Source organism: Erythrolamprus reginae, chromosome 8 (assembly GCF_031021105.1).
Source record: "Erythrolamprus reginae isolate rEryReg1 chromosome 8, rEryReg1.hap1, whole genome shotgun sequence".
Lineage (NCBI taxonomy): Eukaryota > Metazoa > Chordata > Lepidosauria > Squamata > Dipsadidae > Erythrolamprus > Erythrolamprus reginae.
In genome coordinates this window covers 58,579,996-58,606,523 of record NC_091957.1, presented here as the reverse complement: position 1 = coordinate 58,606,523, position 26,528 = coordinate 58,579,996, and the positions used below count along the sequence as shown (strand labels likewise).

Below are 26,528 nucleotides of genomic sequence, written 5' to 3'. Positions count from 1 at the left end.
CCACCCGGCTTCCACTCCCCACCTTCTCCCCTTTCGCAACGCACAGCCTGCAACCACAGACAAGCCACAACATGCAACCACAAACTAGCCAGAACCAAACAAGCCACTAGAGTTGATGCAAACAACAGGGGTTCCACCCATGAAGCTGGGCAGCCAAGCGTCCGGCCAGGCCTGCGAGCCTTGAAAGAGGTGGGGAGGGGCCTTGTCTTGGTGGCGGTGGGCCTGCCAGGGGACCAGGTGTCCTGGGCCAGAGCCTGGAAAAGGTCCGGAGGAGCAGCACAGCCTTCTCCTGGCTGTGCACGATGGGAGAAGTCATCCAAACTGACCTAGAGGGCAGTCAGAGGTCAGGGAGGACGCTCACCTGGGAAGGGCCAGGAAGGGCCAGGGGAGGCCAGCAGCTTCCCTGCCGGGACCAAAGATCAGGCCAGGGACACACACACACACACACACACACACACACACACACACACACTCCAGTGGGACAAAACCTTCTGGCTGCAGCCACTTTCTTTCTTTGGGGACCTTGTGCCTTCTCCCCCCACAGCTGCCTCACTCCGGCCTGCCTCAACGGCCTGCAGAGCCCAAAGTCCCTCTTGGACCCCTCTCCACGCTGGCCCCTTCTGTGCACGGACCAGGTGTGGCCCCTGAGCTGCGGCCCTTCCCTTCCCACAGGTAGGTTGGGAAGCAGCAGCGCCCGCCCTGCAAGGGGCTTCTGGGAACGCCGGCCACACGCCCCCGTCCAGCAGCCAGAGTGAACCCAGGTGGGCTCCGAGGGCGTCTGGTCAAGAGCAGCCCCTGAAAGCTGCTCCCTTCCTGGAGCGGACGGGGGGGCTGAGCTGCTCTGACTGGCTGGACGTGGGTTCCAGGCCCACCGAGCCCCACCATCTCCCCATCCTGATCGCGTTGTGGGAATTCACCTGCAGGCAGGGCCCCCCACTTGCCGGGGCCTCCCGGGCTCTGCCTGCAGGGGGGGGCGCATCAGGCACAGGAGGCGTCGGGCTTCTACCTGCCAGCAGCAACAGGGGACCAGCCGTCACTCACTACAGCGGTCAGTTAGAGCCACTGCCCACCAGATGACTGGCAGAGGCAGCCTGGTTTCCCTTGGGGGGGGGGCGGGTGGAGAGGAAGCCATTGTCCCCACACCTCTGGAGCCCCCCCCCCTCGGGAAGACAACTCAGAGCCAATCAGAAGCAGCCCTCGTCCACTTTGGATGCTTGTGCCCTTGCCACATGCTCAGGGCATCTCGTGTGCAGCCTGCCTGTTGTCTGGGCAAGGGTCTTGATGGGGGGGAGGCAGGGGGGGCTAAGAGGGAGCAAGGGTGTGTGTGCCACCCAGCCTTCCTCTGCCCAGCCACCGCTTCCCACCAGCCACCCAGCGGGAGCTGTTGCCAGCTGCTGCCTGTGGAGGAACGGCTGGTGGCTCAAAATGGCTTTCTCCCTGGCACGCGTCCCAGAGGGAGGGGCCTTCCCCCAGTCTTGAACCGGGAGAGCCGGGGATTGGAGGGCACCCGCGGGCACCTGAATGGGCTACGGACTCCACCGCCTGCTTTGCCACCAGCACTTCCCACCACTCTATGTGCTCCTCTGATGCGCAGCGGCCACTACGCTTGGCCACCCTGGGAAGCCATGCGGAGCTGTCCCTGGAATTGCCCCCCCCCATCCTGCTTCTCTGGGGCCAAGAGGTCTCCACAGGTGGGTCCCCTCCCCCCCTTCGGAGTGGGCTCAGGAAGGGAGGGGCCAAGAGTCCTGTGGGATTGGGGGGCATCGAAGACAAATGAATAAATACAAATGAATCAATCAATAAATCCTCCAGACTCGGATGGGACTCTCCGGCCCCAGGGTGCCCACTCCCACGAGGCCCTGGGTTGGCTCAGCTCACCTCCTGGTGGGGGAGGATGGTCTGAATGAAAGAAGTCTGCCCCCCCTCCCCACAAGTCATTTGAGGAGACGGGGAGGGAATGAACGGGCAACCAATTTCTCTCCTTCCTTCCTTCCCTTCCCTCCCTCCCTCCCCTTCCTTCCTTCCTTCCTTCCTTCCTTCCTTCCTTCCTTCCTTCCTTCCTTCCTTCCTTCCTTCCTTCCTTCCTTCCTTCCTTCCTGAGCAAAGGAAGAACTTTGCCTCCCAGGCCCTCCCTCCTTTCCACCCCGGGGGAGGCAACTAGCAGGAGGAAGAGGCGTGTAGGAGTTCCTGGCTCTGAAGAAGCAGGCAAAGCAGGGCCAAAGTCACCCCCCCTCCCACCCCTGCCCACCAGTTCTGGCCCCTGGGCCTCACCAACCGCTGCCAGGAGAGCCCCGGGAAAGGCACCGGCCACGGAGCCCAGCGGCACATCTCCCGTCATGTGGGGGAGGGCTGCCTACGCCAGGGGGCCTTTTGCCTGGGCACCTCCTGCCCTCCGACCACCTGTTGGACTCACCCCAGTCAGGGTCTGGCCCTTCATTTGCACTCAGCAAGTCCTCACCGCTCCTGGACAAGGCTGGCAGGGGCCAGATTTTGGGGGGGTGGGGGACTCTGCCTCCCCTGCCCTAAAAGAGCCACAGGGGGGGGGGAGGCAGGGCCCTTCTCCACCAGGCACTGAACAAAGGGGCCTTGTGGCTTTCTTGGACCAGGCCAGCCATCCCCCCTGCCCTCCCCCCCAAAAAACAGAAAGGAAAAGAGGCTCAACCGGCTTGCTCTCTCCTCCAAAGGCAGAGAAACAAGTTACTAGTCCTTTGGATGCCACGGGTTGAACAGCAGGGACCGCTTCCGGGCCGTCTGGGCCAGAGGCGGGGGGGGGGCGTCCTGGAGGAGCTCTGGATTGGGAGGGTCTCTTCCCCCACCGAAAGGAGCCAGGCTTTGCCCTGCCCGCCCGGTGGGCCTAGCTCGCCTTCCGGTGCCTCAGCCGCTCCAGCCCCAGAAGGGAGCTCCAGCCACTTTGGTGGTGGTGGGGGACCAGCGGGTGCCCCCCCCCGCCCACCTCATCGCCCGGGAAAAGCTTGTCCGCCCGGTTCTCCCGCGCCATCCAGGCGAGCTCCGGCCCGGCTTCTGCCTTCCCCGCCAGCCGCGGAGCACCTAAGCTCTCTAGGGAGGCGGCGGCGGAGGAGGAGCAGCCCCACCCGGCCCGGAGAGGGCGTCCAGGCAGCCGTCCGCTCGCTCGCGCGTCCCCCTCGCCGGGCGCCCCGTCCTTGGCTGCGGCGCTGGGGCGGAGGGCCGGGCGGGCGGGCGGGCGGGCGGGCGGTCGCCGCCAGAAGTAGCCGAGCCGCCGCCACCACCACCGCTCAAGGGAGACACGCGGCCGCCCCCGCTCCCCGCCCGCCCGCCTCCCCTCCGCCGAGATGGGGGTCCTCCTCCGCCTTCCTCTTCTGCACCGTCACCATGGCAACGCGAAAGACCGGTGGCCGCAGCAGCGGCAGCCCCCCCTTCTCGCCCCCCCTCCCGCGCCTGCTCCATCCTCGCCTGACCGGCGGGCGATCGCGAGGGGGGGGGGGCGCGCGGGGGCGGCCGCCGCAGCTGCGGGGGGGGGAGGAAGGAGGGGGTAAGAGCGGTGGGCTGCCCTCTCCTCCCCTCCCCCGCTCGTCCTTTCCCTCCTTCGCCTCCCCCGACGCCCCTCCCGGCTGCTTACCCGCCGAGGCGCTGCTGCTGCTGGGGCTGCGGGTCCCGGGGCGGGGAAGGCTGCGGTGGTGGTCCCGCGGCAGCCATGCCGGGCCGGGGCGGGAGGAGCCGGGGCGGCGGGCGGGGGCGCGGAGGGTCTCCTGCAAAGGCCGCCGTCAGCGCCGCCGAAGTCCCCGCCCCGCGCGCGCGCCCGGCCGCCAGCCGCCCAGAATGCGCGGGCAGCGGCGGCGGCGCGAGCGAGCCAGCGAGGGAGGCAGGCGGGAGGGGAGGGGTGGGGAGCCCGAGGCGGCCATCCGGCGGTGCTGGGCGGCGCGGCGTCTGTGGGACCCCCGGCCCGGGCCCCTCGCGGGAAGGCGCCGGGGAAGGGAGCCCGGCCGCCGCAGCCCGAGAGCCCCCGAAAGCAGCAGTGGGCCGGGCGAGCTCACGAGGTCCCGCCAAAGGGCGTCCTTGGGCCGGGCAGCGCTGTCCGGGGCCCCGACAGAAGGCTCCTGGGGGGACCCCCGACGCCCTCCCGGCCGCCTTTGGGGGCTCCTTCCCGCTGCTCAGCCCGGGAGCCGCCGCGGGAGCTTTGGGGGTTCGGCTGCCTTTCTAGAAGGCCAGTTGGGGGGCAGGGAGGGGCCGCGAGGGTTCCCTGGAAAGAGCAGGGAGGGGGGTGGGCAGAAAGTACAGGGCACCTGGTCCTGCTCAGGCTCTGCTTGGAGAGAGCAGCCCACCCGGGCCGGACCTGCCTTGGACGCTCCTCCCGCCTTCTGGGCCCCCACCTGAGATTCTTCTGCTCCCACATGTGCCTCTGGGGCCCCTGTGCCTGCCCCCCGCCTTCTCTGGGTCCCAGCCCCTCCCCCACAAGAGCCCCTGCGGTTGAGGTTTCCCAGGACCCAGAGGCTGCCCGCTCTCTCTCCTCCAACAGCCCTCTTGGATGGGAGGGACGGGCTCTCAGGCTGGCCGGTGGGGATCCTGGGAGTTGGTCCTCTTAAAGCCGGCGAGGTTGAGAAACCCTCTTCTAAGCGATAGGGACCAATCAGTGTGTGAATGTAGCAAAGGAAAGACACCCAAAATAACACAATGTTGATTGCAGACCCACCTCGAAACCGGCAGGAAAGGAGGGGGGGGGGAGCTAGGGAGGGGAGGGGAGGACCTTGCACAGCATCTCCAAGCCCTTCCCTCGCAGACCGGCCACACTCGAGGGGTGGGGGGGCAGAAGGCAGGGGCCACCAGGGGATGCTGCCTCCACCTGCCCAGGGTGCTGTCCAAGGTGCTGTGGGCTCAAAGAAACCTGTTTTTCATGTAATGTTCTCTTTTAAAAATGGGAAGGGGGCCCTGCTTTGGGTCTGATGCTGTAGGGAGCGATGCCCCTTGGGTTAAATTTAGCCCCCTCCCCCGCTAAGACGGTGGCTTCTCAGCAGCAGGTGCTCCCACGGAGGCCTTGCTCACCCGATCTGGATCAGCACCGCCTCAAAGAGGAAATGGACCCAGTAGCTGTCCTTCCCAGGGGCTGCCCTCTCTCCCAGCCCGACTCCGGAGGCAGGACTGCCCGGAGGGGCCCGGGACCCCCTGGGCCTTCTACCTGCCATCCTCTAGGCTGAGAGGCAGGAAGCCAGGCGGGGGCCGTGTTTGGGGAACAGCTCAGCTCCAGGTCCGGGTGGGGAAGCCACGAGCCCCCCCCCCCCCCCGAGTCTCCGTTCAGATCTTCAAGGTCGGTCAGAGCAAACAGGGTGATGAATAATGGATGGGGCCGGCACGCACGTCCACCCATGGCTTCAATAAGCTCCACCGGAGGGAAGCGCTCCACATTCCACGGAACTGGGCCAGGGGCTTAGAAGGATCGGCGTCCGTAACGAAGGGGCCGCCTTTGTGTCCTCCCTAATGGGACGGTTTCTTCTTTCCATTCTCCTGAAGGAGAGAGAGAGACACGGCAGGTCGCCCAAAGCCCCCCCGGATTCTGTAGCCCAATTAAGGGGACGGAGTTCTGAAATTTTACTCTGGACAAAATCCACCAGCGCTGGGCAGGAGATCAGAGCTGTCAATTGCGGTCAGACGTACTGTAGCCCATTTAATACTCCTGGCAAGGGTCATAAAAGCCATAATGTAAAGCCTCATGGCAAATAATAAAAAATAGATTTAAATCTTGATTAAAGCAGTTTATAAGTTCTTAAATAACATAAAATTCTACCACTCAGCTCTAAAGTTCAATCAACTATAAATGCTTCACAATATACTGTATAGGAAAAGTCAAGACGCTGCTAATAATTTCCCTTAGCAGAGAGTTCCAGAGACCACAACTAAAGTGTTTGGCAAATGCAACTACAAATAGACCTTTTTCAAGTTCACACCTAAGCATGGCTCCATTCTTGGACATTGTTTGAGGCCCCCCCAGATTCTTCTCTCCCAACAGTTGGGGGGATATTAGGTTTATTGCTGTCCTTACACCTGTTGTAAGGCTGGCTTAGCATCATGGCATGTTACATATATGTTAATGGTGAAATATGTGCAACTATTAAAACAGAAAAAGAATTGGAGGTGGATGTAAATAAAGAATCGGCGGTGCTCAGATACCATCCTACGACTACACTGAGTTGACGAGTAAACACAACGGTGGAAGGAGGGAATGGAGAGTGAAGGATAAAAAAGAAGAGGAAGGGAGGAGAGTGGGAGGGGGGAAAGAAGAGAGGGATGGAAAGGAGGAAGAGGAGAGGAGGGGGGAAGGGAAGAAGTGGAAAAGGAGAGAGAGGAGGGGAAAGAGGAGAGTGGACGAAGGGAAAGGTTGTTGTGGAATAAAGAGAGGATATGGTTAAAGAGCAATGCCGATCATGTCTACATTTAAATTTATGAAAGATGAATTATTATTAATGGTTGAGATTGTACATTTGTGTGTTTGTATGAGAAATTAAAAAATATATATCAAAATTTATGAACTAAATTAATGGCAGGCTTAAGGGCAGTGCAAGGCCTCCGGTCTCTGCTCCGTCCGAAGCAGCAACTGAGGGCTTCCCTCCGTCGGGAGATCTCGGTGGCTTCATCCTGCGTGAATGGGAAGGCGCAACGCCAGACGGTCCAGGGAGCCCCCTGTGCCTTGGGAAAAAGCCAGAATGCTTTTTATGCATGGTATGTTAGTATGTATGATTGGTTTCTAAATTGGGGTTTTAAATTAACTTAAATATTAGATTTCTTTACATTGTATTATTATTGCTGTGAGCCACCCCGAGTCTGCGGAGAGGGGCGGCATACAAATCTGATTAATAAATTAATAAATAAACCACTTCTGTGGCCTCGCTGGGCAGCAGGCAGGGGTGGGCTGCTGCCCGGATGGGGGGGATGAATCGGGGTAACCAAAATGGAGCTCCCCCCCCAAGAGCCCCCAATTTGCCCTGATAGATGTTGAAAGAAAATGCAGGGCGTCCTGCAGAGACCACAGCCAGTGGGGTAGTAAAAATGTTGGTAGCCCTTCACTAGCAGCTGGTCACTGGCCCCCGCAAGGACATTGGTTTTTCTGACTTTGGGGGAGCCACGCGCTTTGTCCTGCGGGGCCCGGATGACCCAACGTGGGAGAGGGAGCCCAGAAGGGGCCCAGTGCGGATTGGTCACCAGGCTGCAGGGATCCAGAGCAGCCCCCGTGGGTTAATAGATGCCCTTTTGCCAGAAAACGGAGCCCTTTTCGGAGGGCCAGGCCCGGAGGGGCCCTGTGACGCCAGGCAGACTGCCAGCCTGGAAGAGCGTGGCTGCAATCGGCTGGGTGGGAGGAGGGGCCGGGGCCAATCCCCCCCCCTAACCTTTTTTGGCTCGGGGTGCCCATACCCATAATGCAATGCCCTCTCTTCCCAGGCATGCCCCCCCCCCCCCCGTGCACGGACACAGGAGTCGCTGAGGCCACTTTCAGCCCCAGCAGGAAAGACAAAGAGCCAACCCCCCCTCTTGCGCCCCCCCATCCCGGCCCCCTGTGAGAAAGCAGGCAGAGGCCTTGTGGAAAGTAAGCTCTGTGTATTTCTTTTCAGGACATCTGCGATACAGGGTTCATCTGGTATAAATAAAGTATAAAATCTTACAAGTTTTTTTGTCATTATTTTAACAAAAATACTAAAAACTTATTAAAAGCTGAAATCAAAGCGGGGGGGGGAGACTCTAGCAATCACACAGGATCTGGAAACACTGGTAGAAAGTGGAGATTAAAAACACTCGTTTGGCCTGATAAAACACTCCTGGCTGAGGGGGGGGGCAGGGGGACGCTGCACGGCCAGAGCCGCGGGTGGGGTGGGGGCCTCTTCTCCCCCCTCCCCTGAAGAACGGCCCTTCCGAGTCCGAGTCCTCTGCGGAGCCTCTGCTGCTGCTGCTCCTCTCCTGGGGCTCAATACCGTCCGAAAGGGTTGCTGCTCTGTTGGGTCTGCGTATCTGGAGGGGGGGGGGGGGGGCAAAGGCAGACTTAGAGGCGGGGGGGGGGAAGTGGGCTGAAGCCGGCTGGCTTTGGGTAAAGGAGGACCAGCGTCCGAAAGGAGGCCTCCCTTCCATGAGCCTGGCAGGACAGAGGTCGTCCACTCCCCCTGCGGCCCCACCCAGCCCTCCCATGGACCCTCTGAAGGCAGGGGGACACGCCTGGGGAGGGGGGGAAATCCCCCCTTTTAAACTACTGGCTCTGTGGGTGTGGCTTGGTGGGCGTGGGAGGGGAAGGAGGCCGCCAACCCCCCCTTCCCTCCCCACTTGGGGGGCCAGCCAGAGGGTCTCCGGACTGCTCGGAATTCCCGTTTCTCCAGAACCGGCTGGATTTCGCCCCTGGAGTGACCCCTTCCTCCCCCCACGCTCACTCTCCCCATGAAGCGGCTGCAACCTCTCCAATGCGACAGGAGGGGCCGAAATCACCACCGGGGGGGGGGGGGCAGCCCCAGTTCCCTCCCCCTACAGCCCAGCCTTTCCTTCCCCAGCAGGAGACCAAGTGCAGGGCCTGCCTGGGAGACCCCTCCTCTGTGGCCCCTATGAAGCCTCTGCAGAGCCCCCACTTTGAAGGGGGGGTGTCAGACCCCATAGAGAGTCACAGGGACGGGGGGGAGGAGAAGCAGCCCCTGGATCCCCCCCTCCCAGGACGCCCCCCCCTCGCCTCCAGCACCCGGAGACCCCCCCTCCCTGCCCCCTTACTGGAGAGCTGCTGCTGGAGCTGCCGGACCAAGGCCGCCGTCTGCTGCTGCTGCTGGGTCTGCTGGAGGCCTTGACGCTGGAACTACACCGGGGGGGGGGGTGTCAGTGAGGTTGGGGGGGGGTGAGGAGGGGATCCCCCCCCAGGGAGAGGGCCCAACTCACCAGGGGTTGCTGAGGAGTCAGGCCCTGCATGCCCAGTCCGGGTGGCTGGCCCTGGCCTTGGGGCTGAGGGACGGGGGGCACCGGCGGGGGCTGCTGGGGGGCTGGCGGGGGCTGTTGGGGCTGGGGCTGTGGAGGGGGGGCCTGCTGCTGCTGCTGCTGCTGCAAAGGGGGGGGGAAGAGGAGACCCTCAGTCAGGAGCCCCCAGGAAGACGCACCAATAGGAGCAACTCTCAGAACAGAAAAAGAGTGGGGGGAGGTCTGTGCAAATGGAGACGGAGAAGAATATAAATACAAGGATGGTCCACCTACCTGAAGACATTAAGGTGCAAAGGTGGTTTTTTTGAGAAACCCAACACAAGAGGTCTTCTAACTTGGCAACTTTCAGACTCGTGGACTTCAACTCCCAGAATTCTCCAGCCAGCTGCCTGCAGGATTCTGGGGGCTGAAGTTGCAAACCTTGGAGTTGCCAGGCCGGAAGTCTTCTGCTGCCCGGTTCTGTGTGGTTGGGTTTCTTTACTGGGGGGGACAAAGGGAAGACTTTGAGGGGGGGGGGGAAGTAAATGGAGAATCGGGGTTGCCTGAAGGCCCCCCTAAGAGGACACGGAGTGGAAAACAGGGAAGCGGAACAACGGAAGGAGGGAATGGAGAGGGGAGGGAGAGAGGAGAGAAGGGAAAAGGGGAGGAAGAAAGAGAGGGGAAATGAGAGCAGGAGAGAGGGAGGGAAGGAGAAGGAGAGGAGGAAAGAAGAAAGTAGAAAAGGAGAGAAGAAGGGAGAGGAGGAGAGAGGAAAGAAGGGAAAAGGGGAGGAAGAAAGAGAGGGGAAATGAGAGCAGGAGAGAGGGAGGGAAGGAAGTGGAGAAGGAGGGAGGGGAGGGAAAGAGGGGAAGGGCCGTTGTGGAATAAGGGGGGGGGGTGACAGAGGACTTTTACTGAGGGATTTTGTGTATTGTTTTTCTTTTGTGTTTTATCTCCTTTTGTATGGAGACAAACTGAGGGTTATAATGCAATGAAGTATTGAATGGCCTGATATATTTTTAAATGAAGGCACATTGAATAAAAACGGTAAAAGAGCCACGTCCATCATATATTGTACTTTAGGGAAGATAAGGCAAATGTTTATTACTCGTGAAGAGGTTGTATATTCACGTGTACGTATGAGAAGTGGCCTCCTTCAGGCCAGGCGTCCCTGGCGACCCCCTCCCCTCTTCCATAGCCCCCTCCCCTCTCATCCCAGACTCCCGGCCCCACAGAAGGGGGGGGGCAGGAGTGGGCACCTGCTGGCTACTCACCCGGAGCAGCTGCTGCTGCTGTTGCTGCCTCAGGTATTGCTGCTGTTGCTGTTGCTGTTGTTGCTGCTGTTGTTGCTGCTGCTGGTCGGGCAGAAGCTGGCTGGGCCGGACCCCCGTGGGGACCCCTTGCGTGCTCAGGTGGCTGAGGCTGCCCATCAGGGCCGGCTGCTGCATCGGCTGGTGGGGGAACCTGGAAGCGCAGGGGGGCTCAGAGGGCAGTCCCCACCGGGCCCTGGGCCGCAGGGGAGGGGGGCAGGGGAGGGGGGCTACCTCTGTGCGGCGTTCAGGGCGTGGCCGTAGGCGGGGGCCTGCTGGTGCACGTATCCGCTGGGCCTCTGCATGGACCGGACGGCATCGATGAAGGCGGGGTTGGCGCTGGGGTGGCTGTTCTGGTAGCTCTGGCCGGAGTAGGTGGCGGGCACCATGGGGCTGGCCTGGGAGGGGTGCTGCTGGAGGCCCAGGTGGGGCACCCCCATAGGAGGTGTAGCCCTGCAGGGGGGAGACGGAGGGGCTGCTCAAGGACAAGTCAATTATAAAGCAAGACAGTAGATTGCAACCGTAGTTGCCGAGTAGAAAAGAAAAGGGATTAGAAATACGGAAGTTGCACAAATTGTATGAATATAAATTGTCCATACTGATTGCTGTAAAAGACCCCTGGGGGTTGCATTGTATTGTGGTCAGCATGTTGCTTAATGCTTTTGTCTTTTGTTTTTCAGGGTGTCGGGGGGGGGGGGGGGAGCATTTTGAAATTCCCTGACATTTCCCTGCAACTGGCCATCTAGTTAAAGACGAGGCTGCAGATGACCTCACACCAAAGGGCTCAGCCCTGGAGAAACGTCGGTAGCCGAGGAAGCAAGTTCGTGTTTGCTGGACTCTGCCAGGCCGCGAGATCCTTTGTCTTCTTTTCATGACTTCCTCCTGACTTTTAAACATTTTAATACAGTTTCCTTCCCCCCCCTGATTTATTCTGTTTTCCCCCTGATAATTCCCTGTTCTCCAGGTTTGCCGGACACCCTGTTTTTGTTTGGGGGGGGGGGTTTGCATTGTATTTTCTTTCTTTTTTAATGTAAGTAACCTAATAAAAATATTTTATTTAAAAGAGTTACTGACCAACCGCTTCACCCAGAAGGACGCCCCCTCCCTCCCAGCTGCCCCCCCCTCCCAAAAGTCCCTGGCCAGGAGGCCTCACCTGCGCTGGCTGCCCAGTTCCATAGGCCGGAGTGGGAGGCATCTGGCGCACGGCCGGCTGCCCCAGGATCCCCTGGCTCTGCTGGGGAGGCAAGAGAGGGGTGGGGGGGGCATGGACCCTGGCCAGCTCTGGGGGCTCTGGGCCATGCTGACCCACAAGCGGGGCAAGTCAGTCCTGGGAGAGCCCGAGGCTGCCCCACTTTTTCAGCCCCCTGTGGGCTGAGGGCTGGCGGGCAGGAGACCCTCTCCTGGGGGACCCCCCTCTGGCTGGGGAGCTTACCAGCTTGGCCTGCAGCTGCTGGCGCAGGAGCTGCCCCCCGGGCACAGGAGGGGGGGGGCTGCTGCTGCCGGTAGACGGCGGTCTTGTAGGAAGGCTCCATGGCCAGCATGCCCATCCCCGTGGGCAGCACCGCCGCGTAGGGGAGACGGTTGGGCACCAGCTTGCCAATGGGCATGCGCACCGGCCGGTACGACGTGTCCAACCGAGGTCCGCCTGAAAGGAGAAGCAGCACCCGGGTGGAAGGGGCCCCCCCCAGCTCAGCCCCCGGAGCCCCCTCAGAGGCAAGGGGGGGAAGCCCCCTCGGTCCCACCGGGTGAGACACAGTGTGTGGGAGGGGGAGGGGGGGCTCCCCTTGAACTGACCTGCCGGGAGGGGCTGGTTCTGGGCGTAGAGGCCCACCGGAGGCTGCACGTAGGCCAGCCGGGACATGGAGCTTCCTGGCTGGTGGTGCAGGAGGTCGTTGCCGGCACCGTAGGAAACGCCCCGGACCGCGTTCATGGGGTACTCCTGCAGGGGGAGGGGGCAAAGGCCGTGAGAGGCAGGGAGGGGGAGGGGCTGGGCCAGCCACTGGGCAGGGGGGGAGGGGAGAGACTCGCCTCGTTCTTGCTGGCCGACTGCGCCCGCTTCTTGCTCTTGGCCTTGCTCTTGCTCTTGGGTTCTGCCGCAGAGCCTCCGGTCCCGGCGCTGCCCTTCTCCGCCTTGGCCGGCTCGGCCACCTTCTTCTCGGGCTCCAGGGCCACCGGGGTGGGGGGCTCCTCCTCCTCGGGGGGCAGGGGCAGGGGCTCCAGGTAGTAGCTGCGGGGCTTGGGCTTCAGGTGGGTGTGGTAGAGGAGCAGGCGCTGCTGCTCCTCGAAGCGCGACACCTTGCGGTCCACCCGCACCGTCCCGAACCAGCCCCAGGAGAGCGGGGCGGAGTGCTTCAGGCCCTCAAAGAGGTCCCAGGGGGAGATCTTCTGCTTGGTGGAGACCTGCAGGCCCTGCGGGGAGGGGTGGGGAGGAAGGACAGCTGTGGCAGCTTGGGTGGGAAGGGGGAGGGCTCTGGGGGCCGCCCCCTCCCCATTCGGAAGCCCCCCTCCCCTCCCCTCCCACCAGCAGGGCCACTTGCCTCCTTCTTGAAGATGGAGTCGAAGCCGGCGATCTTGTTGCCCTTGGTGTCGATGAGGGAGCCCTGTGGCTCGCAGGTGATCACGTCCCGGGTCTGTTTCGGCAGCGGCAGCAGCTGCCGCACCTTCTCCAGGCTCTCCGACTGCCGGTCCCCCAGCTCCTTCTGTGGGGGGGGGAAGCCGTTCCGCAGCCCGCTTGTCTGCATCCCTCCCTCGACCCCAGGGGGGTCCTGGACAGGCTCCCTCCCTCCCTCCCTCCGCCCTCGGGCCCAATAGCAGAAGTGGGGGCAAGGGGGGGGCTCGGCTTTACCCGCAGCTTCTTGACCAGGTTCATGTAGGCCCGCTTGTTCTCCTCCATGCTCCCCTGGGAGATGCTGGACATGTCCGCAGCCAGAGTGCCGTTGATCAGGACGCTCAGCATGTCCAGGACGGTGGTGAAGAGCTCGCTGGAAGATCAGGGCCGGAGGGGGGAGGCGTCAGGGGGGGGACGTGGAGGCAGACACCCCGTTGGCCCCTCCCGGCTTCGTTTCAGGCAGGGGCGGAGGGAGGGAGGGCTGCCCCCTTGCAACCGGAGAAACCCCGCCCCCTCTCCCGCCAGGACTAGGGGTGGGGCCAGCGGGGGAATCCGACTTCTCTTACTACCAATTCTGTGGGCGTGGCTTGGCAGGGCAGGAGGCTGCCAAATCCCCTCCCCACTGGGGGCCAGCCAGAGGGGGCATTGGCCGGTTGTCCAAGCGACTCAAAATCTCCGCTACCGGTTCTCCCCCCCTGGATGGGGCCCTCTACGCGGTTGGGGGGACCCCTGTGCCCCAAGAGAGCTGCTGAGGGGTGGGGGGCCCAGGGGGAGGAAAGGCTCACTTGTTCGACTGCATGTCCACCGTGCCGCTGCTGATGATGTCCAGGAGAAGCACTGCCCACTCCGTGGTCTGCTGGGTGCTGCGCTGCACCGTGTCGAACATGCCCCCCACCTGGCGGGAAGGACCAGCTGAGCCCCCTTCCCACAAGGAGGCCGGGGGGGGAGCAGAGAAAGCGGGGGGAGGGTCCTTCCCCTGTCCAAGGCATCTTCCTCATCCTGGAAGGGTGTGTGTGTGTGTGGCCTCCCAAGGGGAAATTCTCTGGCAGGGGAGGGTGGAGGGGAGCAAAGGGAAGCCCCCTCCCCATTATCTCCAGACTCACCAGGTTCAGTCGCAGCTTCAGGGCCTCGTGCATCAGCTGCTTGGCCTTGCAGTCGTCCTGGTACTGGTCCTCCCGCCAGTTGGTCACAATCTAAGAGGGCGGCAACGGCATCAGACGGAGGCAGCCGGGGGGGGGGGAAGGGGGGTCTGGGCAAGGAAAGTCAACACACCGCCCCCGGGGATTCCGGGTCTTACCTGCTGGACCTGGCTGTAGAGGGAGGTCAGGAGCCCCTCGCGCTGCTCGTCTTGACCCTTCAGGCAGGTGAGGACCAGGGAGAGGAAGGGCTGCTGGCTCAGGAGGGTCATGCTGCAGGGCAACAAGGGCAGAGGTTGGGGGGGGCTCACAGGGCCACTCCACCCCTCCACCAGTGTCCAGCTGCCTCACCTCTTCTGCTTCTGCCGGTCCCTCTCCTTGCGGGAGGAGGACCCCAGGTGCTGCCCCTTCTCCAGCTCGTCCCCCGCGGCCTTCAGCACGTAGCCCTGGACAGAGGTGGGGAGCTTGGCGATCAGGGGCGCCACCAGCCACACCCCGGAACGTTCCAAGGAGCTGGAGGGGGGAGGGAAGAGAGCAGGGTCAGGCTGGCCGGAAACTCCCCCACCCCCTCTTGCCCCCTCCCCTCCCCCTGCTGACCTAAGGACTGGCTTGGCTTTGGGGTTGGCGGGCATGAGGTTGGGGCAGCTGCCCAGGCTGACGATGCCGTTGGTCTCGGCCGACTGCTGGAAGACCTCGATGGTGGCCTTGGCGATGTTCTCCAGGAGGGAATTCATCTCCTGCTGCGGGAGGGCGAGCGGGGGGGGGGGGGGGCAGTCAAACTCTGGAGCCCCGGCAGGAGGGCGGCTGCGCAGATCAACCAGAGACCCTCTTGGCTGCCTCCCCTCCCCCCCTCCCGGCACCTCCCATCCTTACATTGCTGGCCGTCTGCTTGATCATGAGCTGCAGTTCGAGCAGCGACTGGCGCATCGTCCACTGGTCCAGGTTCTGCAAGGGAGGCCGAGGGGTACGGCGGTCAGAGTGCGGGCGGTTCTGCTGTGGAGCCAACCCTCCCCCTGACGTCCCATCCTCCTGAAGAGCGTGGGAATTTCGCTACAAGGGCCGGTCTTCCGCCCCCTCCCCCCCCGAGACGCACCGTCCACCTGGCCAATGCCCCCTGCCCCCAGAGAGACCTGCAAAATGCGCTTGATCCTCTGCCGCTGGGGGTTCTCGCCCTCCTCGCTGTCCAGCAACCGGTGAGGGTAGCAGATCAGCTGCATCAACCGCTGGGCCTGTGTGCTGCTCAGGACCGGATCCTGCAGGTCGTTGCTGTCCTCGCACAAGGACTTCAGGCACCGCTCGCCCACCCATTCCTGTGGACGGAGGGGGAGGGGTGTGCCACTGACCCTGGGGGGCTCCGGCTCTGTCCGCTGGACACGCCCACCTGCCTGCATCCGGCCTTCCCAGGCCCAGGCACTGGGACGGGGATTTCCCCGCAGGCACCTCTGGCCCTCAGTGGGGCTGAGCAGCAGGGCCATCCGAGGAGCTGCACTGCCCGGGGATGACCCCAGGGGGAGCTCCCTGCAAGGCCAACGGCGGATCAAGCGTTTCTCCCGTCAGTCGGTCTCACCTGCTGGCAGATGCTCCTGAGGACGTACTTGGCGTAAACATCCAGGCTGGCCGTCTCGATAGACACCATCCGGCCGGCCGGTTTCTTGTCGTCCTCCAGGAGATCGTCTACCCCTCCCGGGTGGGAAAAGCCGGAACCTTTCAGTTCGGCATCCCCTGCAACCAGGAGCGGGACTGATCCAGCGGCCTGACTCACCTAACACACACACTACCCCCCTCCCTCTTCCCAGCTGTGTCCGAGTGCCTACCCAGGACAAAGACGGCCTTCAGCACTGCAAAGACGGCCCCGTCCACGATGCGATTCTGGGAAGCAGCCAGCAGGTGCCGGTCGCAGGACGAGCGGATGCCCACCGAGGGTTTACCTGTGGAGAGCCCACACTTCCAGCTCTGGACTGACCCACAACCCAGAGGGTGCCCCAGCCGGTCGCGGGAGAGCCCAACAGGCCCAAGAGCTTACTGCTGTCCTGCTGGCAGGGATTCAGCTGCGGGGTCTTGAAGAGGTGGAGCAGGATGCGGCAGGTCAGGCGGGCCCCGGGCTCCGAGTCCTGTTCACTGCAGGCTGCAAAGAGCAGGAGGGTCAGTGCTGGGCCTCTCTCCCGGACCCCCTTCGGATGGCGTCCCGGACGGAGGCTCACCTGCGTTGAGGAGGGAGGGAATGGCCGCGCAGCGGATCAGATCCTCCAGGAGCAGACACTGGCGGGCGATGAGGATGGCCACGAAGGTCGCCAGGGAGTCGTGGAAGGACAGGTCACTCACCTGCAGGGAAGGAGGAAGGCAGCCTGCCTGCATTACCCTTGAAGCGGGCAGTGCTGGGAGCGAACCCAACAGCCAACGCAGGGAAAGGTCAAAGTCACCGCCCCACTGACTCCCCCTGGGGCCCTTCAAGCACATTCAGCCCTCATGGCCAACGGGTCCTCCTCTTATGCCCGCTCAGCAAGGCCCCCCTCCATGCCCTGCCCTTACGTCCACGTTGCACAGGAGGTCGTTGAAGCCGCACGTCCCGTTGTTGGAGGAGCAGCACAGGGCCTTCAGCACCCCCAGCCACTCCGCACTTAGCAGCTTGCAGTAGCCGGTCAGTTCCGCACACAGGATGGCAATGTCGTTGACCCTGGGCAGGAGAGGAGGGCCCAATAAGGGCCTGGCTCTCCCCCCACGGCTACTGGAGAGCTCAGCCTCCCCCAGCCATCCTGGACATGTGCACGAAGCCCACTCCTCTAAACGGGACTCTTAAGAGGCAATGAGGTCCGGCCAATTCAATCAAGCCAGCTGAAACTAGCACGAGGGGTGAATCCAGCCTCTGCCCTCAGGAGCCAGGAAGTGGGGAGAAGAAAGATGGAGGGCCAGGCCCCCCACCTCTCCTCCTGGCCCCCTTTCTCTGCCCCCTCCCCATGGAAAGAGGGCTTTTGCAGTCCCCCCCCCCCCAGCCTCACCGGTCCGGGTCGTGGTGCCCCACACAGACGTGCATCAGGGCGTTGCAGACGAAGCTGTAGCGGTTGGCCGGGTTGTCTGCCAGGCTCTTGCCCAGGTTGGTGTAGGTGAAGTTGTGGGCCGAGGGGTTCTCGATGGTGTCGATCATGAACAGCGGCTCCCACAGCATGTTCGAGTCCGAGGGCTCCACGTTGCAGTAGATGGTGTTCTTCACCTTGGAGCAGAAGTCGCTGCGGGGAGGAGCCGGCGGTGAGGCCTGGGCAGCCCCAGCCAGCCAGCCCGGGAGGGTCTCCAGCAGCCCCCTTGAGGGGAGGGGCCTGGGAGGGCCACTGACCTGAAGAGCTCCCCAAATTTGCTCTTGAGGTGGCTGCAGGACGTGTACAGGTCGTAGAGGTAGGCCAGGATGCAGCGCTCGGCCGAGGAGCCATCTGAACGGTTCATGCCGTGCTTGACCACCCCGCAAAGCCTGCGGCGGAGCAGAGAGGAGCGTGTGGCAGGAAGTGGGGCCCTGAGTCCGCCCCCCCAAACATCCCCCCCAAGGGAGCCTCCCCTGACGCCACGGGACGGGACAGGGGGGTGTCTCTAGGGCTCACCCTTCGAAGACCTGGGCCATCTGGTCCTGGTTGAGGATAAGGCAGGAGTGGTAGTGCCGCAGGACGGCCACGATGCACAGGCACAGGCTGGTGGTGTAGCTGCCCACCAGGTCGGAGGACTTGAGCAGCAACTCGGCCTCCACCACGCTCAGCTCGTTCAGGAGCTACACAGCCGACCAGGGTCCACCGGGGGGGAAGGGAGGGGGAGATATCAGCTCGCAGGCGCCTTACAGCCCCCCACGAGGGGCCGGTTGGAGGAACAGGAGCCGAGGGGAGGTCACCCAGGGAAACCTCATCCTGGGGTCTCCTCCCGAGGTTTGGGTCAAGCGCTTTGGAATGGCCGCCCTGCCCTTCGCGGCAAAAGCAGCGGGAAGGGGAAGCGATGCCGGTGCACGTTCCTGGCACGCGGCTGGTGCCCCTCTGTGGGGAGCGTTTCAACGGGACCCTCGCAACCCTGCGTGGCCAGGGAGAAACTCTCCTGCCCTCCCCCTCCCTCCCGAGCCCAGGGTGGGACCCTCGCCCTGGCAAAGGGGGATGGGGGGAAGAGGGGGGCCCCTGCCCCCCCCCCCACCTGGATGGCAAAGTCGATGAGGCCGCTGATGTTGAGCGAATACTCCATCAGGTCGAAGATGAACTGGATGTGCTGGACCAGGGGCAGGTGGTAGGACATCCCTAAGGCAAAGCTGGTGATTTGCTCCAAAACGTTGCGAGATACCTGCAGGGGGAGGAAGCGTGGTGTCCGGCAATGCCCCCCCCACAGGGCCCCTCCCTCTTACAGCCCCCGCCCCGGCCGGAGGGGGGCACCTGAGAGGTGACGAGGTGCTGGTCAAAGTGGGAAAGGTGCTGGAACTTGGCAAAGATGTCCTCTGCGGTGGGGAAGGCCTCCGGCTTGCTCCTCTTCCTCTTCTGCCCTTCCTCTCCCCCTGCCCAAGGGAGGCACGGGGTGAGGACCTCGGCGGGTCGCAGCGGCTTCCTCCCGGCCCCTCGGCCCCACCAACCTGTCTCCGCCGTGCTTTTCCGGTTGAGCACCTTCAGGATGTCTTTGCCGATTCGCTTGATGGCGTGCCGGGCCTCGTCCCGCTGCTTCCCGACCCCAAAAAGGACCACCAGGCGCTGGTTGCACTCGTGGCTGCTCGACTCTTCCTGGTAGGTGAGGGGGGAAAGGGGGGGGAAGAGCAGGCCTGGCTGCCACCCGTGGGGAGGTCCTCCAGCCAGCCCCACCCGGAGGGCCTTCCTTGCGGCAGCCCCGCAGCCCTTCCCTCCCTGCACGCCCCAGCACACGGCGGCCCCTCCCCACCGCCCGCCTCTCACCTGGGGGATGGGGAAGTGGGTGCAGTACTGGATGTGCCGAGGCTGGTCGTAGAGGGCGGCCAAGGTCCCGTCTGACCCCCGGTCCTTCTCGGGGTCCAGTTTCTCCGGGGAAGGGCTGGCTTTGGACTCACAGTGCATGGAAGGGGAGAACATCTGGAGGGAGGGAGGGAGGGGGTGGGTGAGCGGACTCTGCCCCCCCCAGCAGGACGGCCTCTCTCTGCTGGGCCTCCTCCCCACTTGAGGCCCAGGCAGAGGCGGCTGGCGGTCCCCTTCACCCGGACAAGGCACCGGAGGGCATCCGCAGAGTGGGGGCTCTCTTGGGGAGGGGGCCCCCCCAGTCTGCCAGGGACGGACGGAGGGAGCGAAGGCGGCCTCTGCCCCCCGGACTCTGGCCAGGCCCTACCCTCTCCATGTCGTCAAAGATGGCACTGGAATTGTGGTCGATGTCCATGTGGCACTCCGAGAGGCTGGCATCCTGGCAGAGAGGAGGGACCAGGCGCCCTGGTCAGCACCCTGGAGCCAGAGCGACCCCCCACCCCCCACCCCCACCCCCCTCCCTCCCAGACCTCCATCTTGATGCCGTGGCCGCCGTCGCGCTCCTTCCGGTCGTGGTGCTGGTCCTCCGCAGCGTCGTCAAAGGGGGAGGCGGGGCGGGGGCCGTGGTCGATGGCCAGGTCGCCTCGCGAGATCAGGGCGCACATGTACATGTTGGGCGAGAAGACGTCGTGGCGGATCAGCTCGCAGAAGAGCAGCACCAGGTTGAAGAACTCGGCCCGCTCGTCCTCGCTGCTGGGGTCAGCTGCCAGGGAGGGAGGGGCAGGGGAGGGAGGGATGAGGGTCCAACCGGCCTCTGCCCAGCCCTTCCCGGCCTGAGCCCCTCCCTGCCCCTGCTCCGTACTCAGCATGGGGGCCTGGGTGTCCAGGAACTGCATGAGGACCTCCTGGAAGACGGGGGCGCTCATGGCCGACAGGGAACCCGACGAGATGGAGCCCTTTTCGTCCACCACCTCCGAGTCGCCGCAGCGCTGAGCACAAGCACGGGAGCAGAAGGTGGTGAGCCCCGTGTGCCCCCCCCGCCCAGGCCCTCCCCAGCCCACGTCTGGCCCCCTGCAGCAGAGCCTCTGCGGGGACAACCCCCCCCCCCCCCGAGTGGGACTATTTCCGTGGCCTCTCCCCGTGCACGGGCCGTCTGCTGTCAGACGGGGGAAACCTCTGTGCACCGGGAGGTTTTCACACCCTGCCCCCCCCCCCCACCGTCTCTGGTGTTTACAGCGCCGTCACCGCTGAATATTTCACAAGCCTTATTATTATTCTATTCCGAGCATTATAAGGTTCTACGTTGGCTCTGAGGCCTCGCAGAGCACAACGTTTTTGGGGATGAAACTAGAAATTTGTAAAGCGCTTTGAGATCAAAACCTCTTGGCCACAAATGTCCAGTTCCAACCTCGAAAGAGTTCTGACCTGGCCAGGAGCGTCCAGCCCCATCCATGGCCACAGGGGGGGACCAAAGTCAGAAGGGGGACGGACGTTGCCCTCCCGGCCTGCTCAGAGACGCCCCCTTTACTCCGACCCCCCTGGACGCCCCCCTGGGCTCACCTCGGCCTCGATCTCGGACTGCCGCTTCTCCAGCAGCTTGGCCACCACCATCGCCCGGTGCCGCCCGGACCGCTTGTGGCTCACGGCCCACTCGCAAAGCAGGGCCACCACGGCATCGTCATCGGGGGAGATCTGCCGGGAAAGAAGGGGGCTCACCTGCGGGAAGGGCCGGCCCCACCATCTCCCCGGGGCCCCTGATTCCTTGCGAGCGCCGGGGTTGCGTGCCCACCCGGACAGAGGAGGCCCGCTCTGGTGGTGCACCACGGCCGGACCCCGGCGGGAGAGCCCCTTCCCCCACCTCATGGCTGTCCTTGCTCGGCCCTCCCCCGAATATCCTGTTGTAGAGGGAGTCGAGGGAGTTACTGAAGTCCGAACGCTCGAAGCTGTGGCTGTCAAGGACCTCCAGAGTGTGGAGCACGCGGCTGATGGTGAACCCTGGGGAGAGAAAGTGGGGAGGTCCAGGGCCCACTGCCTCCAGGGCAGCCCGGCCACTCAGGCACAGGGGCAGCCCCGGGGTGGGGCCGAGTCGGGGCAGGGGCTACCTGCGGTGGCTTCCTGGCATTTGTCGAAGGACCAGCGCACTTCCACGGCTTGGCCACGCTCCTTGATCTGCTGCTCCGTCTCCCTCAGCCTCGCTCGGACCTGGCACGGAAGGGGCATCAGGGGGAGACCCTCCAAGGGCCCCAAGCCCCCCCCCCGGGGAACACGGAAGGAGCCGGCCTGGCACAGCCCCAGGCCCGGAGTGGGGCTGCCCTCACCTGCTGTATGAAGCTGGCGTTGACCCCTGGCATGGGCAGGTTCGAGGGGGCAATGGGCAGGTGGTCGAGGGGGGAGCCCGTCTTGATCCTGCTGTCAGTGAGCGAGTAATGCCAGACCAGGGCGCTCGGACAACACAGGACAATACTCTGAAGCCGGAGGAGAAGCTGGGAGGTCAGCAGGGGGCCGAGGTCTCTAGGCCAGGGATGGCAAACCTATGGCAGGGGGGCCACGGGGGCCACACGGAGCCGTATCTGCTGGCAGGCGAGCCGTTTCCATGTGAGCTCAGATCCAACCTGGATGTCTATGCCAGCCAGCTGAGTCTGGGCTCACACAGAGGCTCTGGGAGGGCGTTCCAGACAGCCCCGGGGGGGGGGGGGGATAGGGCAGGGCGTTTTTACCCTCCCCCAGATCCAGGGAAGCCTTTGGAGCCTGGGGAGGGCAAAACACGAGCCTACTGGGCCCACCGGAAGTTGGGAAACAGGCCACTTCCGGCCTCCAGGTGCTTAGCCTCTTCCAGGTGACCCTCTGATCCCCAAAGCCAAGGGCTCCCCTGGGCCTCTGCTGGGGTTGCGAGGGCAGCTCCCGTCCTCAGCAGCGGGCAGTTCCACAATGAGCCTCCCGGGGGGGACTCTGCCCCCCTCCCCATCCCCGGGGGTCCGTGCAGAGCGAGCGTGCTTGCCTGGAGGATGCAGCTGAGCCCGAAGACCACCGGACGGTGCTGGGGGCAGAGGAGCAGGTCGCTGAAGGGGCTGGCGGAGGGGTTTCCTGGGGCTGGCTGGGGGGTCGGGGTGGAGGGCAGTGCAGGGGCCGCCTGGGAGGGGAGGTGGTGAGCCGGGTGCCCACCGCTGGCCTCCAGCAGAATCGCCAGGCGGCGGGTGCAGAAGTACGCCAGGCGCCGGGACAAGTAGGCCGACTGCACAAACTCGCTGGAATACTGCAGGGGGGGAGAAGGGGGGGCAGAAGAGAGAGCAGGGCTCAGACCAGAAGCCCACGGCCCCCTCACCACCCACCGGGCAGTCCTCCCAGACGCAGCCCACCAGCCCCCGCCCTCCAGACCGGAGCCCCCCGGAGGGACGCAAGGGCCCCCACCCAGCTAAGCCTCCCCTGTAGCTTGACCCCCGCTCCCCTGTTTCAGCCCTGCAGTGTCCAGCCAGCTCAGCCGGCCTGAGTTTGTCTGGAGGGGGGGGGCAGGGGGCTGACCTGCAGGAGGAGGGGCAGGAGCAGCTTCAGGAGCTCATCTTCGCCCGGCCGGATCTTCTCAAAGCACTCGAGCACCCAGGTCAGGAACTCGTGCCGGTCCAGCATCCCGTCCTGGAAGGAGCAGGCAGAAATGTAGAAACGCAGGAAAAGACCCCGAAGTCCATCTAGTTCGCTCTTATACTATTTCCTGCATTTTACGATGGAACTGGACACAGTATTATTCCAAATGGGGTCTCACCAGCGCTCTATACAGTGGGATCACAATCTCCCTCTTCCTGCTTGTGTTACCTCTAGCCATGTAGCCAACTTGCTTTTCCTACCGCCTGACTGCACGGTTCACCCATTTGGAGACTGTCAGAAATCACGACCCCTAAATCCTTCTCTTTGCTAACATGGAACTGCCGATACAATACTCAGATTGAGGATTCCTTTTCCCCAAGTGCATTATTTTACATTTGGAAACATTAAACTGCAGTTTCCATTGCTTTGACCATTTATCTAGTAAAGCTAAATCATTTACCATATTACAGACGCCTCCAGGAATATCAACCCTATTGCACACTTTAGAGTCATGGGCAAATAGGCAAACCTTCCCTACCATACCTTCCCCTATGTCACTCACAAATATATTAAAAAGAATAGGACCCAGAACAGACCCTTGTGGCACACCGCTTGTAACCTGACTCTGCTCAGAATACTCGCCATTAACAATAACTCTCTGATGTCTACGCTTCAGCCAGCTGCAAATCCATTGAACTATCCAGGGATTAAGTCCTATCTTCACTAATTTATCTATCAGCTCTTTATGTGGAACCGTATCAAAGGCTTTGCTGAAGTCCAGATGGGCAATATCCATGGCACCACCTTCACCGGAGGTGCACCGAGAAGGCCGTGTGTGCCTGTTTGTATGTTTCTGCTTGCCCTTCTTCCCCCCAAGGGGACCGCGCCAGCCCCCCTGCCCCTGCCCGCTCTCACCTGGAACATGAACATGGCCAGCTTCTCGTTGTAGTCCCACTGTTTCACCGAGTGCTCCACCTCCTGGGGCATGATGCTGGAGGGAGAGCCACAGGCCTGGGCCAGCAGCTGCCGGTGGAAGTCCGCGATCTTCTGCAGCTGCTCCCAGAGAAACTTGGTGATGATCTGCGTCCACTCTGGAAAGGGAGAGTTGCCGTCAGCAGCACAGACAGGGCCAGGACTGCTGGGGGACTCGACACGCAGAGGAGGCCAGGGATGGCCAGGGGCAAGGGGGGGGGAATCCAGACCGTCCCGAGGGATCCGGGGGCAGCGGGAACGGCTGGGAGGAGGCTGAGGGAGGCCCAGTTCGAGGCCGGAGCAGCAGCCCTTACCGCTGAAGGGGTCAATGACGTGTCGCTTCTTCACCTTCGTTTCCGTAATGGCAGCGTAATAGGCACAGGTCATCTTGATCAGCCAGGCCGCTCGCATGACAGGCACAGCGTACTTGGCCAAGTAACTGAATATCTCCTCCTTCTTGCTGAAGATGGGCACCTGCCAGGGAGCAGAGCAGACGAAAAGCCTGTTTAGAGGCCTTGCAAGGAGGGGGGCTAGGAAACCAGGCCCTCCTCACAACAGCCCCCCCACGTCTGCGCCAGCCCAGGAAGCTCCACTGCCCCAGGAGCTGCGGTTCTACGGAGGAATCACTGAGTCTGTCATCTGCACCTCCATCACTGTCTGGTTTGGTTCTGCAACCCGACAAGACCGACACGGACGTCAGAGGAGAATCAGAACGGCAGAACAAAACAAGGGCTGCCCACCTGCCTTCCGTTGAGGACTTGGATACTGCGCAAATCAAAAAGAGGGCTGGGAAAATATTGACTGACCCCTCGCATCCTGGACACAAACTCTTTCAACTCTTACCCTCAAAACGTCGCTACAGAGCCCTGCACACCAGGACTAGACAAAGAACATTTTCCCCCCGAATGCCATCACTCTGCTAAACAAACAATTCCCTCAACACTGTCAAACTATTTACTAAGTCTGCACTAGTTTTTTCTCATCATTCCTATCACCCATTTTCCCCCACTTGTGACTGTATGACTGTAACTTGTTGCTTGTATCCTTCAGATTTCTATTAATATTGTTTCCTCATTTCCCATTTGATCCCTATGACAATCATTAAGTGTTATGCCACATGATTCTTGACAAATGTCTCTTTTCCTTTTATGTCCATTGAGAGCATCTGTACCAAGACAAATTCCTTGTGTGTCCAATCACTCCTGGCCAATAAAGAATCCTATTCTATTCTACTCTCTTCCACTGGCCCCATCTCGTTCTTTGACCGCCCTCTGCAACACCTGCTCCACGCCTGGGCTGGGCCTCGGAGAGAACTCCTGCTCATCCCTGGGCTCCTTCCTCTGTGTCCTTCCAAAGCCTCCCAATGGTAATCCAGGACGGTTCACGGATGCCTCGGCCCCCTTCCTTAATGCCAAACCCACCCACCCCTCCGTCCCGGGAGCCTTGAGAGGGTGGTACCTTCTTGGCCAGGTGGGTGAGGGGTTTGGTTCCAGCCAGGTCGTTGAACCAATTGTTGATGGCGCTCTGGGAGCGAGCCGTCACCGGCCAGAAGTTGTCCTTTTGGTTCACCTGCGGTTTCCGGCGGCCAGTGTCGGGCAGTGTGTTGCAGCGCAGCTTCTCGGCAATGATGCTGCTGAAGTTGGAACTGATCTGGAGGAGACGAGGACGAGGGGCTTTCAGGCTCCCTCAAGGCCAGTGGCTCGGCCTCATCCACGGGGCGCCTGCCCCTCCACACGGAGAAGAGGCCCCTCTGCAGCCTGGCGCCCGAGCCCCTTCCACCCCTCTTGCAGAGGCTGCACCAGGCCTCCTCCCAACAGTCTCCGCGTCCCTTTGCCGGCTCATTTCAGCCCCCCCCCCCCCCCCGATCCAGAGACAGATACAGGACGGGGAAGGGCCAGCCAGCATTTGCAGGGGGAGGTCTGGCTTCTCCCAGGCTGCCCCCACCCCCACTTGCAAACCTTCAACCAGGGGAAGCCGGGCCCCATCCTGAGGTCGTGTGTGTGTGTGTGTGTGTGTGTGTGTGTGTGTTTGTGTGTGTGTGAGGGTCTGAGACCAAGCCACAAGAAACAAATTGGAATCACTTTAGAAGATGTAAATAGATACTTTGCTCTCGGGTTAAAATGGTTTATACAAGAAACAGCCCCCATTTGGTGGTGGGGGTGAATGTTTGTTGGGGGGGCACAATTGTATCTTAATATTGTAAACAATCAATACAAACATTTATTTTCAAAAAAAGGGGCTGGGCGGGAGGCTTCACCTTGGCCGGGTTGAAGTTGACGTTCTTGGCGCTGCCGTGCTCGTCTCCGGACACCGCCGGCTGGTTGTTGAAGCCCTGCTTCACGTTCAGCGCCGTCAGCTCGTCCTGGGGGGGGAAGGACACGGGGGGGGGTCGGTCAGCAGCCCTTCTCCCCCCCCACCCACCAGGGCCCCTGCAGGGACAGCCCCCCCCGGGAGAGGCCAGGGGCGGAGGGGAGGCCGGGGGGGGGGGCCTCTCCCGGGGGGTCCCAGGGCTCCTGCAGCATCCAGACCCCGGCAGCAGGAGGCAGATCCGGAGCCCCGAGCAGCCTCCCCGCCCCCCCTCCCTCCGGCAGCCAGACCCAACGGGGGGGGGGGGGTAGCGGGTCCGCGGGGTCCCGAAGGCCACGGGCGCGCCCCCCAACCCGGGCCCGCGGCGGCGCTCTTCTTCCTCCGGGCCGCGTGGGGGCGCTGCGCCGTCCGCCCTGGCCGCAGGGGGCGCCGTCCCGCCCGGGGGCGCCGTCCCGCCCGGGGGCTTCGGCCCGGCTCACCTCCTTCTGCTTGGGGTCCTGCGGGTAGACGTCGGGCGGGCCCAGGCGCGGCCGCTTGAGAGGCCGGTGCTCGTAGCTCAGCACCCCGAAGGCCGCCATGGCCCGCCGAGAGACGCTGCCGGTCCGCCCGCCGACCAGACGCAGGCCCGGACACCGGGTCGGCGGCGGCGGCGGAACCAGCCGAGCCGGCCCGACGGCTGCCGGAAAAGGCCGAGCGCGGGGGCGGGGCGGGCGGGCCGCGCCGAAGCCTTCCGAGGGCCGCTCGGCAGCGTAGGACCCGGGCGGCGCCGGAATGGATCAAGCGCGGCTGCGGGGGG

General features: G+C 62.9%; 2 protein-coding genes across 2 annotated transcripts; both read right to left on the bottom strand.

The window, feature by feature from the left end:
• Nucleotides 1-3,594: 3,594 nt before the first annotated feature.
• Nucleotides 3,595-5,159, bottom strand: LOC139171717 (collagen alpha-2(I) chain-like). The gene is made up of 3 exons (XM_070760156.1): nt 5,020-5,159; nt 4,263-4,557; nt 3,595-4,176 (listed from the first exon to the last, which is right to left on the bottom strand). Exons 1-3 carry the CDS (start codon nt 5,157-5,159, stop codon nt 3,595-3,597), a joined length of 1,017 nt encoding a protein of 338 aa, XP_070616257.1.
• A 2,387-nt stretch (nt 5,160-7,546) lies between these two features.
• On the bottom strand, nt 7,547-26,407 carry MED12 (mediator complex subunit 12). The gene is given in 45 exon segments (XM_070760049.1): nt 7,547-7,971; nt 8,710-8,791; nt 8,872-9,030; nt 10,161-10,350; nt 10,431-10,633; nt 10,635-10,649; nt 11,350-11,430; nt 11,629-11,685; nt 11,687-11,841; nt 11,991-12,135; nt 12,225-12,605; nt 12,734-12,895; nt 13,042-13,177; nt 13,590-13,699; nt 13,908-13,997; nt 14,102-14,213; nt 14,292-14,453; nt 14,538-14,680; nt 14,814-14,885; nt 15,071-15,250; nt 15,508-15,662; nt 15,755-15,868; nt 15,964-16,065; nt 16,142-16,262; nt 16,470-16,614; nt 16,937-17,164; nt 17,269-17,400; nt 17,528-17,691; nt 18,099-18,242; nt 18,332-18,670; nt 18,839-18,991; nt 19,242-19,313; nt 19,405-19,637; nt 19,737-19,863; nt 20,435-20,566; nt 20,733-20,869; nt 20,977-21,076; nt 21,193-21,339; nt 21,873-22,127; nt 22,394-22,504; nt 23,369-23,544; nt 23,740-23,899; nt 24,884-25,075; nt 25,683-25,787; nt 26,212-26,407. Coding segments are annotated over 45 exon segments (6,522 nt in total). The 5' UTR covers nt 26,311-26,407; the 3' UTR covers nt 7,547-7,927.
• Between the last annotated feature and the right edge of the window lie 121 nt (nt 26,408-26,528).